At 39.0% G+C, this 16,246-nt stretch overlaps 1 protein-coding gene across 3 annotated transcripts in view; it reads right to left on the reverse strand.

Annotated features, from left to right (window-relative positions):
* The window catches only part of slc4a5a (solute carrier family 4 member 5a), a 32,167-nt gene extending 20,449 nt beyond the window's left edge, over window positions 1–11,718 (reverse strand). For 2 of the 3 annotated variants that reach the window (XM_044198097.1, XM_044198096.1), the window contains exons 1-6: window positions 8,935–10,225; window positions 7,867–8,079; window positions 4,965–5,094; window positions 3,705–3,865; window positions 1,315–1,467; window positions 878–994 (exon numbers count right to left, since the gene is read on the reverse strand). In XM_044198097.1, coding sequence (XP_044054032.1) covers window positions 878–994; window positions 1,315–1,467; window positions 3,705–3,865; window positions 4,965–5,094; window positions 7,867–8,079; window positions 8,935–9,142 — 982 coding nt within the window. In that variant the 5' untranslated portion in view covers window positions 9,143–10,225. Of the gene's footprint in view, window positions 1–877; window positions 995–1,314; window positions 1,468–3,704; window positions 3,866–4,964; window positions 5,095–7,866; window positions 8,080–8,934; window positions 10,226–11,587 lie in introns of those variants that run through there. The other variant, XM_044198099.1, reaches the window with a different exon arrangement.
* Between the last annotated feature and the right edge of the window lie 4,528 nt (window positions 11,719–16,246).

Genomic DNA, 16,246 nt, shown 5'->3' on the forward strand with positions numbered 1-16,246 from the left:
ACTTCTCCACTTTTTCATCTTAACCACATTGGGCATGATATGTAAGACAATGTATGACTTAGCAGTCAGGGAGTAATGCCTCCAGATGGAAACTTGAAAATCAATCAAAAAAGCAAAAAGAGTGAAATTGGTCCCTCTAATGCAAAACACAGGTTGATGCATAAATCACCTGCTTTGTTTTAAGATCCCAGTTGAAGATGAGAAACCTCCAGGAAAATCCAAAGACAACAGTTTCATTACACTAATTTGTTGAGATGGCGATCTTGTCTTGCTGAATGCCAAACCACAACATTTTTAGTGTTGTTAGTCTAATGTTACTTCTAATAGAGTGAGCACTATTTGAATCTTGTGGACTTTAATAACTCCTATAAATTCCAGCATTCTCAGTTCACTTACTACTGGCCTTTGAGTAAAGAAGTACACGGATTTGATTTTGGACAGTAAATGCCATCCACCTCTGATAAGACAGAGGTTCGTTCCTAAAGTTAGTCAATATATCTATGATTTTTATATTAAATATTTTGCCAAAAAATTATTACATAATGATCTAGGAGTCACTGTGTAGACGTCCACAGTCTCTGTGTCAAAGCTGCTGGGAGTCAATCAGTTTTAGAGTTCTGTGATGATTTAATTGCTGTTTCAGAGATTTATCTGCCCAACAAGACTTGTGAAAATGGTTACAAAACTTTTTTTGGATATTTTAATTCTAAAAATCAGTATCTGCCATCAAAAAACAAAACAAACCCTGGCTTTTCATCAATCAAAACCCAACCAAGTAAGAGTAAGAGAGGCAGAGAGAGAGATGTTTCTGGCCATAATGCACAGCCATGCATGTGAGTTGAAACCACAAACTGTGAACCGATAGACAGGCACTCACGCAGGCGACCATAGTTGGCAGGCTGCTGTTTCATTTGGAGGTCCTCTGTGGATCGGTTAAAGTTGGCCATTGGCCCTGGACCTGTCCCCGGACCACCTCGGGGCCCTACATTCCGATCTGGCAAGGGAAGGGAAACCAAAACAGACACAAACAGTAACAGAGCGGTCTGAGGTGATGCTTTATGATTTATCTAGCAGTATGTGCCCTGCCCGGATGAGATGAGGAAATGCTACAGCAGTAATTAACTCATCATACATTAATACATCCCCTGTGGAGGATATGAGCCTTGTTGACTGCAGGAGTGTGTTCATTGATTTACCAAGTGAGTCAAATATATGTATAATGAATTTCTCAGAGGCTGCAAAATTATATGTGTTTTTTGTTTCTTAGCTAGAGCCAGATGATAATTTCCGATAGCTATAGAACAGGACACTCACTGGTAGAAGAGCTCGACTTGCCAATGTCGGCTAGCGAGCGGTGGATTGGCTTCTTGGTCTGGTGTCGATGTTTCCTCAGCAGGACAAAACTGATCTGCTCTCTTAGCTCAGGAGAGATCATGCCTTCCTCTATCTGTCTCTCAATGATGTCATCTGGAAAAGGACACATTTATATTTCACATGAAGAAATTTGACTTGGGGATCAACTGTTCCCAATTTGAAGCATTCCCACATTGTAGTTACCATACTATACATTAGGGTCTATTTAGAATGTATAAACATATACATAGTCCTGTGTAGAGCACATGGCTAGGGTTAGTGCTGCTATTCCTGAGTTCCCTCAGTTAAATATAGTATAAAGCAGTTCATAACACTGAATACATTTTGGAAAACTGTTAAAATGGCATATGCAAATGCCCTTTAACTACATATATACACAACATCCTGTGCTGGTGTCAGACTACAATTTAAAACTTGTGATTTAATGTAGCACTAATGCACTGTTTGGTGTTCATTGTAAAAGTGTCAATGACTGGGTTATGCAGATCCCCCAGGCTCCATAAGAGCAATAGACAGTGTTTGTACATCTCATATGAATGAACTTTGTCTTGCACGACTGTGTATTATCATCATCATGATTTGCTGGACAACTCCCCACAGCAAACAGGCATTTTCTAAGAACAGTTAATAACCAAGGATTCTAGCCAGTCACTAACACTAATAACAGCTCAATTAAAAGAACAGCAAGAAACCAAAAAAGATTTTACTACACTAAGAGAATGGGTGACAAAGGACAAATATATAAAGGACAAAGGACAAAGTCCCGTTCAGATGCCTAAATTCACTCCTATAATTTCAATTATGATCAGTTTAGAGACACCCAGCATGCTGGAGCTCAAACTAATTGAAGGTCAAACTCATCAATAATGTACATTTGTATGTGAATTTAGCAAAAAATAATAATAATTATGGAGAAAAAAGGATGTGGCACAGTATCATTAGATGACAGATGAAGGTAACAGAATTAGTCAAAATTTCTACAGATACGTGTTTCATGACAACACCCTGGACTATTGAGCCAAATGTAACCTATTTTCCAGCATAAGTGGTATTGGTCTAAAATTATGCTACCAATCACTTGAACAAGTAGTGGGAGTTACAAGCTGTTAACCAACAACACTGAGGCATGCACATTCATATAAAAACTGTAATGTATTATATGGAGCCTCAATTTAAACTACCAGCGGTTGTTTATTTTTGCTGCAAACTGGGAAACTCTGTAACTGTCATTGATTCTTTTTCTATTGATTGTCTACTTGATTTATTGACCGCTCCATACTAATGCATCTGCAGCTTGGTGAGTAGTATGGGGAAATTGGTGACAGCATGAGTTGGCAGTTGTGTCACTCTTTGTAAATGTTTCAACATAGAAGGGGTTAAAAGAGGTTGTTATGGTATAGGGATATCCATACAGTAGTTATCTTTTACCTGGTACAGTTTACAAATGTAGGTTGTTGTCACACAATAGCCTACACTGCCTTACTGAAAATAGCTTAGTTGGTTAGCTAACTAGCTGGCTAGCAAAGGAACCATGAAAAGTATATATTCATGGTAGGTACTATTTAGATTCAAATATCAACTGTGTGCTTTGAGGGTGTGTCTCAAATTGGTCCGAAGTTTAGCAGGTAGTGACTATAGTAATACACAAAATATAATGTAGAATAAAGTCAGCAGAGTTAAAGTTATTGGTGCAACATTGGGATACATGATAAGTCAAAAACATGATGATAGTAGCCATAATGGCACTACAAATTAACAGCATAATTGCTAAGTTAGGCTATAGACAAATTTTCATGAGAAATAAATGAAAGGACTGTTGCAATGTGACAATACTTACATCTGTTAATAAAGTTTGTTTTGTCACTTTCTAGATTTGCGCTCAAGAAACAGGTCATACAAAAGTGTCACAGCAGGGAAAACACAGCTGCAGCTAATAAAGTTAATTAATTTAGGTGTGTCATTTAGAAGACACTGTCAATTGGTACACCTAGGCTAAATCAAACTTGTGATTAATTTTACAGGTACAGGTGTGTCACGACTCACTAGAAATGGTATGACATTTGTTGATGTAATTTACACTCAGAGCATAGAGAGCAAAGATGTTAACAGCATTTTTTTCTAGTGCACTGAAATCATTTAGTTTTGGGACAACCTCGAAAACAGCTGATTTCCTGTGCAGTTCACCACTAAACTAGGGAAGGGTTTGGTTAGCTAACATGATACTAGCTAACGTAAATTAAAGCTAACATTATGCATACACAAACATACTGAATTCTGACACAATGAGAAATGCAATTATCAGAAAAGGAACTAAATGTCGAACAGCTCACCAACGATCTGAGGCAGTGAGTAGCCTTCTAGGTCCAGCAGCACTGTTCCTGTCTGGAGACACGTCCTGAGCTCAAAAAGACTATGCAGGGACAGCGTGGACACGTGTGGTTTACTCCACCTTTCTCCTCCCTCCTCCACCTTCTCTTCGAACTTCACCCACCTGAAGGCAGCAAAACACACAGAGAGAAGGAACAGGTGAGGCATACACAACTGTCAAGATTTCTTTGAGCTTGGCACTTCAGCTCTGCTGGTGGTGCCCACTGCTCAGTAGATGTCTGTGGTTTGAGCTGGCAGCTCCCAGGCATGACACTGTGTGTATGTGAAGCAAAGAAGCAGAGACCTCAGTTCACTCACAGAGGAACAGTGTACTGCTCAGTGGTGTGGCTTGTATTGTTTTGCTATGTATGTCACTTTTTCCAGCACCAAAAACTCCTCTGTCTCTGTTCTGAACTCAGTTTGATCTTCTAGCACTCCACAGTCTGGCAATGCTAACTATTTTCACTTCAGTGATTTGAGGGTTAATTTTGCATTCATTTGAGCCAGACTTAATTTTGAGTGGGCTGTGCAATAGAATGTTGACAGTGCTTCCTGTCTTGATTGTGCTTGATTGTACAAACGCACCATTTTCTGAGTTGTCCTTCTTCTTTACTTCCAGTTTTTAAACTGATAAACATGGCAGCTCCTCTGGAAACATCAAATGTCATGCAACATACCTAACAAAATCAGTTTCTGAATACATTTGGGATGAGATATTAGCCATGCAGTTATAAAATCATGCTTCATTTTATACCTGCAATCGACCTTTTTTGCAGCAGACATTTTGACTTGTCAAAGCAGGAAAAATACAGGTGGAACTAATAACATTAATGATAGCTCCCTTGCATTTAATCGCCTCAGTAATCTATGCCACTAAATCAATATATACCAGGAATTGAATACCTAAATGGAATGCAGCAATTGTTAATGTCATCAGTGACATCTGTGTTTGACAAGTCAAAATGTCTGCCGTGAAAATGGTCTATGCCTAATTTTAATACTTGTTAAAGAGTTTTAAGAGGCAGTGTTGAGTCACATCATAATCTGAATAGTTTGCTGGACAGTCTGATACTGATATGTATTTTGGACAGGCTGAATCATTTGTTAAGTGGATACTCCAGATGTAAATCTTAAGCAAAAGCAAAAGCAATTGCATTTTTAAGCGGTAGAAGCGTGACTGTGCCTGATTTTGTGCGTGTGTGTTTGTGAGTGTAGTCATCTACCTGGCAGACTCTTTCCACTCCAGCTCGTCTCCTTCTCGCTGTAGAGTGTCCATCTCAGTGAAGAGCGTTGGTGTGGGCATGTCATCATCTTCAGTCAGGATGTAACGTAGCCTCTCTGCCGCTGGAGACACTTGATGGAATGAAAGAATGTTTTTGACAGTTTTACAATTCATAATATCATTTTATAGTTTTAACAGGCTTCAAGGCCCTGAGGATTATAAAACTTGCCTAAAACATAATGTTAAAAAGAAAAAGTAATTACTTTTGGCTTTTATGTGACCTGGCGCTCTGAGCTTGTAAGTGGACAGCTTCTCTACCAGACAAACAGGATGTCCCTTTTCCTTTGCTGAGAGGTCAAATCAAACTGACCTGTCACTTAAGAATGTAAAAAGTCTCCAATATGAATTAATAGAATTTCAATAGGAATTTCTAACTATAAATCTTTTCACTTACACCTTGTTTACAACCACCTGTAGGCTGTTGTTTGCAGTAGACGATTTTGTTAATTGAACAACCCCTCTACCCCTGCACTCTTTCTGCTACAAGGGGAGGGAGAGGGGGGATGGCAGGTTAACAAGGGGGATGATTTGGTCATTTTGCTAACAAGGGGGACAGCATCCCCCCTCATCCCCCCTCAAATCGCCTACTGGTTGTATGTCATTCCATGTATACCCTCTACTGCACGATCATTAATGATTGCAGTATTGAAGCCTACATCCAGATCAGATGATTATAGGTATTCAGTAATGACCCTACTGTACTTACAATCAACTTCATTGTTGTATGGAGGTTAAAGTGGACCCCATGTTCATGTGCTGCAGGGTAATGAGCTGTCAGCTGGCCATAGTGCTGCTAACTTATGGACTGAGCTGTATATTAATTACTGTACACATGAGTCAATTATATTGAACCACTGTATTGACAGCAACTAAATAAACTGAATTACACTTTACATATGTTGTTTTTTTCTGAATGACAAGAGGTGATGAAATCAGTCAAGCAAAACCATAGAAAAAAGTTTATCAACAAAATACAACAATCATGACCATTTACACCTTTCAAACAACATATTTGATGCCCCTTGAGGCAAATTGTGATTTGTGATGTTGGGCTATATAAATAAAATTGATGTGGAGAGTCCAACTTCATTCTTATTCTTAGAATGAGGATTATCAGAGTATATTTTCCTTTCTACAGTATGCTCTACTTTCCCCTCACTGGGCACCATTTTTTCCTGTTGTTGTCTTGTACATCTTTATTGTCCCTGCTATAATCCTCCTACTGGTAATGCACCATATGCATTACTCATGAACTGGGGCCAACACACTCCAAAAGACTGTTGTATTTGTGTGTGCATAGAGTCCAGACAAAATAAACACCTCTGCTGTCTTGCACCATATCGATTTAGCAAGGTGGCCAACTCTCCCAGCCAAAGTCTTTTAGAGCCAAAGCAGCAGCTTTCTGCCAGGCTACTCATTACTCCAACCTGAAACAGAAGCTACACACTCTCAGGCTGTCTCAGACTCCTGCTGTTCACTGTTAAAACTGCTGGAAGGAAGCAAAATAAAATCAAAAGCATGAGGTAGAGTGCAAGAAAATTGTAATATATGACACAGTCTGGTTCATGTCTGTGCCAATCCACGGGAAAGCTTTTTTTAATATGTATTTGAAGTAAAAGCCACCCTGGCAGGTGTGTGCAGAAAACATTATATACACCAGACCTCACTAGAGCTATTTCTGAAAGTGCAGCCTTACTTCCCCGCATTCACAGCACACTAATCAGAATGAGAGGCAGAAGTTGTATTAGAGGCTATTCATAGCTTTCTCTTAATAATGGACTGCAGTGAAGCAGGCTTAGAGAAATATATGAATTTTTTAATTGACAACAATCATCTCCATTATTATTTATTTTCTAACCCTAACAATGTCCTATTTTTGTCACTTTTTCCTTTATTCTACAATCACAGATTCTTTTGTATGTTATATAATGCATAACTGAAAGACAGGCGCATAGTAGCACACTGTCAGCACAAAATGTATTAAAGATGCAATGTTTGGTAGGTCGTAGGCCAGATCTATAACGACCTCCACGGTCCTTAAGGGGCACTCCACCAGTTTAGTATTGCACCTCCATAAAGTTGGTGGACTTGCAAGAAGCAGATTTTTCAAAAATGGTCAAAATCAATAAAACAGTAAATAAATCACAATCAGACAAACAATAAATCCTGACTTTTAGTTCCTAGTATGGGTCAAGCCCCCAAACACTGAATCCTACATTTCCCATAATGCAACTAGGCAGTGTCTTTAGTTAGACTTTCACTGCCTTCTAAACAACCATATATTCAAATTCCACATGCCACAGATTTTATGTTAAAAATGTGTAGTCTAATGCCCAAGGTGAGATGACCCTGATGACATCACAATCAGGGTTATTTTTTGAGATTTGATAAAGCTCCTCCAGATCCACAGAAGACATTATACAACTGTTTTCATAGGCTGAGTAGTACTAACCAGGATGAGTAAACCTTTGACATTTTATATGTGTGGCCCCTTTAACACAAGTACCTTGTTGAACTCATGGGAAGAAAAAAAAAGGTTTGCTTTAAGTAGTCTTGTGAGTTGAGATTCAAACACTACATTAAGGTTTAGTTTCGCAAAAGCACCCTGATAGAGGTGTCTGTCAATCACCAGACAGACAGTGCAGCCAGTCAAAATGTTAGTGCAGCAATCCAGCACAAAAGAAACAGGAAGAGGGATACAGGTGAAAACTGACCAGACCTCAAGTCATAACGATTTGAGGTCTGACCTTGTGAGTCTACTGTTAAAGCTGTTAAAGGAGGTTCTTCCTTCTTCTTCCTATATCATCTTATGTCATTTTATGGCTCTCTAGCCACTGACTTACTTGTGCGGTTGATGTCTTGGAGACTCTGCTCGTGTGAATCCATAAGTCCTTCCTCTATGTCTATGTCTCTGTAGCGGTCTTGCTCATGCCGTCTGTGGTGGCTGTAGCGTCTGTCCCTGTCCATGTCAGCAGCCTCACGACTAGAGCGCCTTCGCCTGCGTTTGCGTCGATATCCTCGAGGCACTGGGACGCCAATGTAGATGGACTGATGGTCTGGGGAGAAATATGGACAGTTCCTGGATAGTTACATGAATATGCATTACATTGTAAAAATGGTCAGACTCATTTAAATGCAAAACCTAAGCGCCAGTATGGGTTCCTGTAGAACACCTTGGCAATTTACTTTAAGAATAAGCTTTAATAAGACCATAATTTTTCCAAAACAAGTGACTTAAATGAAAGGCCCGAAAATAGTTGACTGACAGCCAGTGAAATTGGCAGATTGTCTAATGAGATCTTTCATTAATCCCTCATACTCAGAGGAATGTTTTCATGAATGTTAAACCACTTTAACAAACTCTGAATAAATTATGCTTCACATCACTTCTGTTTATTAACAACAGCAGCATTCTCTGTTGGCACAGTCAAGAATAAAAGAAAATCAAGTCTATTCAGAATCACTCAATGCTGAAGCTTTCCTGTGAATTAGCTTTTGGCTCGTATAATCCCTGTTTTGCAATAAAAAACATGGATGATGTGAGTGTTTTGGGGTTTGTGAGTTTGATCATCTGCTGCCAATTAAGGTGTCGTTTTAAAACTAATTGCACACAAAACTCCATGTGGGATAACTAAACAACAGGGAGACGCAAACCAATATTGAACAGAACAGAATCTGCTAACCTGCTGCTCAGTGTGACGACAGAACACACACAAACTCACAAAAACATACACATACAACTTCCCAGCTCCAAAAATACACATTCATAAATACACAAGCTAGTGTGATGAATCAACTGTTAAGAGACAAAGTGGGTGTAATGACTTAATTTCCTGTTTCTATTAGCAGAATGCCAGTCTGTGATAGCTCTACGATAGATATGAACCACACACATATGTGCACGCACTTACCCTCCTCCTCCTCATAGCGAAGGTTAGAGACGCCCATCCCTCGGTCCCCATGCTCCATCCTGGTACAGAGGTAGAGAGACCATTTTTGTCCATTTTTTTGAACGGTGTAAGTGAAAACACACTTCAGGTATGTAACATTAGACAGTGTGTGTTGTGGTTGTTTGTATGTGTGTGTGCTGTGTAATGCACAGTGTAAATGTATGTGCATATGTGTGCTACCTGTGTGTCCTTTTTCCCTTTTTTATGTAATTGTACATGTATATTAGTGTTGTAATTTCTGTACACATGTGTGTTTCAGTGATTTATGCATGTGTGTGTGTGTGTGTCATTGCTCTATTTCTGGTATACGAGCCTCCAGCAGCAGCAGCAGCAGCAGCTCTTGTTCACTGACCTGCATGCTGGTTACAGTGCAGATCAATGGGAAAATAATTAAAAGGAAGGCCAAGTCAATGGAAATGTGTATAATTAAAACAAATGTGAGGATAACTTATCGCACGTGGTACCAGTTCACACATTGAACGCCACCAGCAAAGTTTAAGGCCACCCTGCCTGTTCCTGCTGGAGAGAGGTTAGAGAATATACATATTCACAGTATTATTTACAGTACTGTAATGGCAGGCTAGACGAAGTTTGGAATATGAATTTGCCTATATGTCTATCAGGAGTGAAACTCAAGTTATTACAAGATAGGTGGTGAAGTGAACCAGGCCTGTGACACAATGCAAGAATTGGCAATTTGTTTATGTCAGTGAATAAAGTCAGTGCAGCATGAAAACTGTGTTATTTCCACACACGGATGATATTGTTCAGTTTCAGCATCAATGCATGCATTTACAGAAACATGTCTGGTACGCTGGCCTTAGGTTAACAGTGGTAGAATAAACATTTAAAGCTGCATGAATCCATTTTTGCCTGCTAGGGGGAAAAACTTCAAAACAAGCTGGCTGACACACAGCCCTGACATACTATGACCTTATACAGTTGTTATGGCTAATGTGCTAGCATTAAATTGCCTACAGACACTGAGGAACATTAGCATTCATTTGAAGCATTTTGTGTTTCTGGCTGAAAAATGTCCATTATTTGGCAGCCTGCTCCATTATTCAATCTCCTTTTAGTGATGTTAAAGGTAGAATGAACAGGATTTGTCGGTTACAAAATATTTGTTAGGTAATAATATGTCAATGTTTTGTTTACAACTTGTTGACTAAATTTTCAATTTTCAATTTCAGTACAACTCAGAACAATTTTGAGGTCCAGCTGCAACATTAGTGATGCTTACACATTAATGCATCAGTAATTATAATATATTATATATAAGTATATTTTGATGCTAACACACTGTACTTTTACTTAAGTAAAAAATTATTCAAATACTGTTTTAGTATTTAGAGTTGCTGTGGGTTTTTTATTTCTGTTTTACTACAGAGTTTGTCCTGTCAGTTCCAAGCATGTCTGGTTTCTACATGCTGTAAGTCATAGCAGTGTTTCTTTTCACTTGACTCTCTGTGGATAATATCTCATTTTGGTATGACACTCCTGAAATACAATCCACCCCGGAGGAATGAGTGGTGTAAAGTGGGTGGTGGTGGATGGGTTTAGCCCAGCAGATCCCGGTTGAGCTGCTGCTGTGAATGCTTGTAGCTCTGGCTTCCTGCCTCTGTAATTAGTACTGTCACATCGGTGTCCTTCACACCCAGTGGTCAGCTGGAGCGAGAGCTGCAGGCTGCCCCCCTCACGGCCTGATCGATGGGCTTGCCCTGCCTCCAAAACCCCCACACCGCTTGATAGAGACATATAACACACACACTCACACATAAACATGCACACGGGATAATGTCTTCATGTGCACTGTCAGTATGCATGCAAATGTGCACAAGTGTTTGGCAAACACCAACAGGCGAAAATGTGCATACAGTACAATGAAAAAAACAGGTCATTCTGTCTAGTGAGTTAGACTTTAACATTGAAAACATCTGCCAATGTGGTGAGATAATTTGCATTGTTTGACATTTTGTGGCATTTTGTTCATACTATAAAAAATGTCAGCCTCATTTGAAGAAAACCAAGGGAAAGTGAAATATTAAAGATTAGACACAGATATTATTTCACTAAAATGACAAATATTTGACTACTTTTAAGGAAACAAAGGCAATGTGATTCAATTCTGAACATCCATAATTTCCAGATTTATCAATTTTTGCAGTTTACAAACACATTCATGCAGTCACACTAGACAAGCATTAACATATACAAAGTCCTCACACAAGCTCACACACGTATAGCTACATACTGTACTGCATGTGTGCATTTGTGTGTGTGTGTGCATGTATGTGTGGAGAAGAAAGTGAGAGAGTGATTAGGCGTTATTAGGATAAGTGGTGCTCTTTAGTGCTTCGGTAAGTTTAAAGCAATGAATGTCCGTTGCCTGTTTACCAAACTTGACAATGACCACATGCTACTGTCCACAAACTTTAAACTCAAAACTATGACACCCTCTCTAATATAAGGACCAGGCTGAGAAAATGAAATGGCACTGTTTAGAGTTCAGACAGGAGAGCTCAGAAAGACAGAGAGAGGAATCAATGATGCAGAGAGAGAAAAACAAAAAAAATAGGATAAAACAATAAGACAAAAGAATAAGACAACCTACCTGGATTATTTGTCAGCTCGAATGAGTGAAAGCAGAAAAGGCCTTTGCTGCTCGTAGGGTCACATCAATGAAAACATGCCAGTGGAGCTCCAACAAACTACTGAATGATACAAACTCAGCAAAGAGGAAACCTCCTTTCTATTTGTCTCTGTCTGTCTCTCTGTCTGTCTCTCTCTCATGACTGGTTCAATAATGGGCAAACTAGGACTCAGCAGTGAGCTCCAGGCAGGAAGTTGTTTCAGAATATGGTTGACACTAACCACCGATAGAAAATCTCTCAATATACCGTACCAGCAGGTCAATATATAGAATTGTGGAAAAAGGGATAAAGGATAGGAAGTTACAGGACTGCTGCTCGTGAAAACACACTGCGGGTTAAAAATGGATTTGGAGTTGGAGAGAAGAGTTTACAGACCTTATCTGATCAGCAAATATCACCATTTTTGATATCCTATCCAGTTTTTACATCAGCTCTATAGCTGGATGCTAACAAAGCATTTGCAAAAAGCACATGATGACATTCCTGGCAAGGTACAGTAGGTATTTACTGGGTATGGAAATACCTACAGCATGAAGACAGAAAGACAAAGAGACAAAAAGCTTTCAGTCCTCCATGTTTTGTTGCTAGCTATTAACCTCTTGTGCCTTTCACTTAAAGAAAGTACAGCCTCTAATTGTTAATGTTAGCATGGCAAAATGTTCACAATGACAATGCTAACATGCTGATTAGCAGGTATAATGTGTAGACCTTAGTTTAGCATGTTAGCATGCTAACATTTGCTCATTATCACTACACACAAAGTAGAGCTGGTGGGGTTGTCATTTTGCAGGTATTTGATCATAAACCGAAGAAGCTGAAATTTTGACCTGATGATGGCAATAGAGGAAAAGTTAAGAGGCAATGAAAGTTATTACAACTCATCTTGAGAGGGACATGAATGTCTGAAACAATTTCATGGCAATCCATCCAAAAGCTGATATTTCATTTAAAACTACAAATGTCAACCTCCTGTTGGCACTAGAGAAATAGTCAGGGGCTCAGTAAAGTCGTTAGGATTCATCATCTGGGAACCATTAATGTCAGTACCAAATTTTGTACCAATCCATCAAACAGATGTTAATATTTCACTAAATAAGGAAAAACGTTTACTTTTGCTTGTGGCGCTAGAGGGAAAGTCAAGGGATCATTATGTTAGAAGTCAGAATTCTTTATCCACTGGGGACCATGCATGTTTGTACCAAATGTCTTGCCAATCCATCCAAGGGGTCTTGAGACTTCACTAAATACCAAAAACATCAACCTTATGGTTGCACTAAAACTCAGGGAATCAACAAAGTCATTTGAATCGATCCTCTAGATGTACAGACCATGAATGTCTGTACAAAATTTCATGGCAATCTATTCAGTGGTTATTGAGATGTTTCAGTCTGGCGGTGGATTGACCTACTGATCACCACTAGCATGGCTAAAAAGCACATAATGACCTTTCTGGCCTACTATAGGTATTTACCTGATTCAAATTTGTGTATGGAGATAGCCCAAACGCTTTCTGCTCACCATGTTTGATGCAAGCTATTAACCCCTGTTTGTGCTCATCTTTCACTAATTTTATTTCTAGGCTTATGGCATAGTCACTACATGTTTCAGCAAGGTATGCCATATATTCTTATTTCCAGGATAGGGTAAGCTCCTCAGGACTGCCATCATTAGGCACGAGAGTGCTACTTTACATGTTCTAAGATGCTTTTTATTGAGAATAAACAGGGATTTCCAGAGGGTTGAACATGGAGGTGGATCAATAATGGTACTGTAGCCTTCTACTGGGAGCCACAAAGTCTGATGATTACTGTTCATAATGATCATGGAATATGGACATTTTAGAAGTCCATCACTGCCTCCCCTATCACCCTTCGTCTCCCAATGAACTAATGATATTAAAAATAATCTGAAGGCATCTGGTAGACTTACTTCTTGTTGTTTAGATGTTTACAACTCTCTAGATTTCAGCAAAGAAAACCAAACCTATCTACATGCCTATATACCACCAGGTTAAGTGGGGAAAATACAGCATGCTTTTTGGTGAATTGCCTGAACTGACCCTTTCACCTCTGAGCCTTCCACCACTGTGAGAGCATCCTCATTATTGATCCTCCTACTACTGAGCAGACTGAAGGCCACATGGAGGGGACATCCTGCACTTAGGCAACAAACTCATCACAGCTCAACTGAAGAGTTTCGCTGCAAAATGAGACAAAGGCCACTGACAAATGGTAATGTCTGCTACTTGCAAAACAACACATGGCAAAAATACCAACTAAAACTAATGCTGATATTTTTGAAATGATCATAACCACTAGGCCCTTGGTTGGCCTAGGTGTTTAACAAATTAGAAGAACTTCTATATTTTATAGCTTTAGGTAAAGATATTTAAAAGATGTATGGTGTTTCATTTTTAAATGATTTCTCCAGGGAGGATTAAACTGTCACTCCTAACTCACCCACACAGTGTCCTCCTTAACAACTGTTAAATAGGCAGCCATTCATCAACCTTGGAGTTGTAGAGACACAAAGCATATAAGAAAAGATCACTTTATTAAGTAGTATAAGTAGTGTTTCTGCATATTCTGCACTTACAGCAGGCTGCCCTTTATTGCCTTGCTCATGGGTACTTAGGCAATCTTGGATGAGGAAGAGGAAAATACAAGCCACTCCAGCTAGTGGCCTAGTGATTCACAATCAAGATGGATGACGCCTTCATTATTGCAATCCATCCATGAAGTCCATAATAAGACAACTGCTGATGATAATATGTTTTGACCAAAAGGCTCAATTACAGTATAAACATGCTAACAGCTTTAGATACCTGTATGTTTACATACACTCATCTTTAACTGAGAGCAGCAATTCACACCCTTATCTCTGTGTTGCCAAAAGGGCCTCTGGGAGACAATCAGTAACTGTAATGGAGGTAGAAAGGGCACGTTGAGTGAAAATAGCTACACTCAGAGTAAAGTAAATTACTGCACTTCATCACAAAATAAGTTGTGAAAAAGACACAATTTCTAACAGTCAGTGTGTGAGGGGGCGACCCTTTAAGTTTTCAAAATGACAAATGAAGGTGACTTTTTGCTCCGAAAAAACTCCCAGCTCTTAAGAATAAATCAATTGAAGCTTTCTCAGTTGATTGTGTCTATGATAATCCCTCTGCCTCTCCGCACATTGTACAAACTCATAGAGCGGAGAAGACTAGAGAGAGGCTATTAAAGGTAGTCTGTTAAAACCTAATGGAGTGGGACTGCAGATATGCAAGAGGTACAGCTATAAAGAGCAGTGAAACTATGAAAAGGTTAAGTAGGAGAATGAGACACAGCGGATACATATGATGAGAAGCCTCTGTGTAACCATCCAGTGCAAGAAATCTGTAGGCTTGATACCCTGAGGGAGAAGCTTCTGGTAAAAGAATCAAATGTGTCTTTTTACCTCACAGCACATAGAGCATTTAGTGTGAAATTGACTGCAGATTGCTTGGTCAAGCTTTCCCTGTAACTGATGCCAGATACATAGGTAATTCAATCAAGGGCGCACACAGGCATGGGCACTTGCCTGTCCTGCTAATGTTAAGAGAGAGAGTTGGAGTTACCTCACAGACATGCCAGAGACTGCTGTTAGTGACTTTATTATGTTCTTTGCACGAGAAAAAAAAAATACAATAGAACAGTTGCTGAAGAAGACGTCATGTATCATGGGGAACATGTTCATTTTGCAGAATCTCACATATCACATTGCAAAACTGAGATTAAAGAGATTCTAGACTCTCTAATGAGTGTCAATTTGATAGGCCTTCACTGATTTACTGTATTTACTCCCTCACCCCCAGCCTGACCCCTGGTAGCCATTAAGAGGCATTGCAGTGTTAACAGCAGTGGTAGATAGTAACTTAGTACTCAAGTACTGTACTTAAGTACAGTTTTGAGGTACTTTACTTGAGTCTTTCCATGTCCTGCCACTTTATACTTCTACTGCACTACATTTCAGAGGCAAACATTGCACTTTTTACTCCACTACATTTATCTGCAAAGTACAGTTACTCTTTATTTTGCAGATTAAGATTTAACATACAAAACATATGATCAGTTTATAAAATATGATGCAAAATGCTTCTTACCATTTGAAAGGAGGCATTCTGATGCCTAATGTGTACTTTTACTTTTGATACTTTAAGTAGGCCTATGTTTAGCTAATAATACTTCTCTAATTTTACTTAAGTAAGATTTTGACTGTGTGACTTTTACTTGTAATGGAGTATTTTTACACTGTTGTATTGGTACTTGTACTTAAGTAAAGGATCTGAATAATACTAAAAACCACCACTGGTTTACGGGTAACGCTGAACCAGGAGGTTGTGTAGGCTGCTTCACATATGACGCTGTGCATCAGTGGTGGAAAATAACTAAGTATATTTAGCACTATAGTATTTCCAAGTTTGTCTTAAAACAATATCAGGTGCCCATATTAACACTGAAACAGTTTGAAATCAATGAAAACATTGAAACCCATCCCTTGATATTAAGATTAGATTAAGATTTTACATATAAAACACATATGATGTGTTTATAAAACATAATACAGATTATTTACATTATTTTAGACATTTTGTT

This window comes from Siniperca chuatsi, linkage group LG5 (genome assembly GCF_020085105.1).
Source record: "Siniperca chuatsi isolate FFG_IHB_CAS linkage group LG5, ASM2008510v1, whole genome shotgun sequence".
Lineage (NCBI taxonomy): Eukaryota > Metazoa > Chordata > Actinopteri > Centrarchiformes > Sinipercidae > Siniperca > Siniperca chuatsi.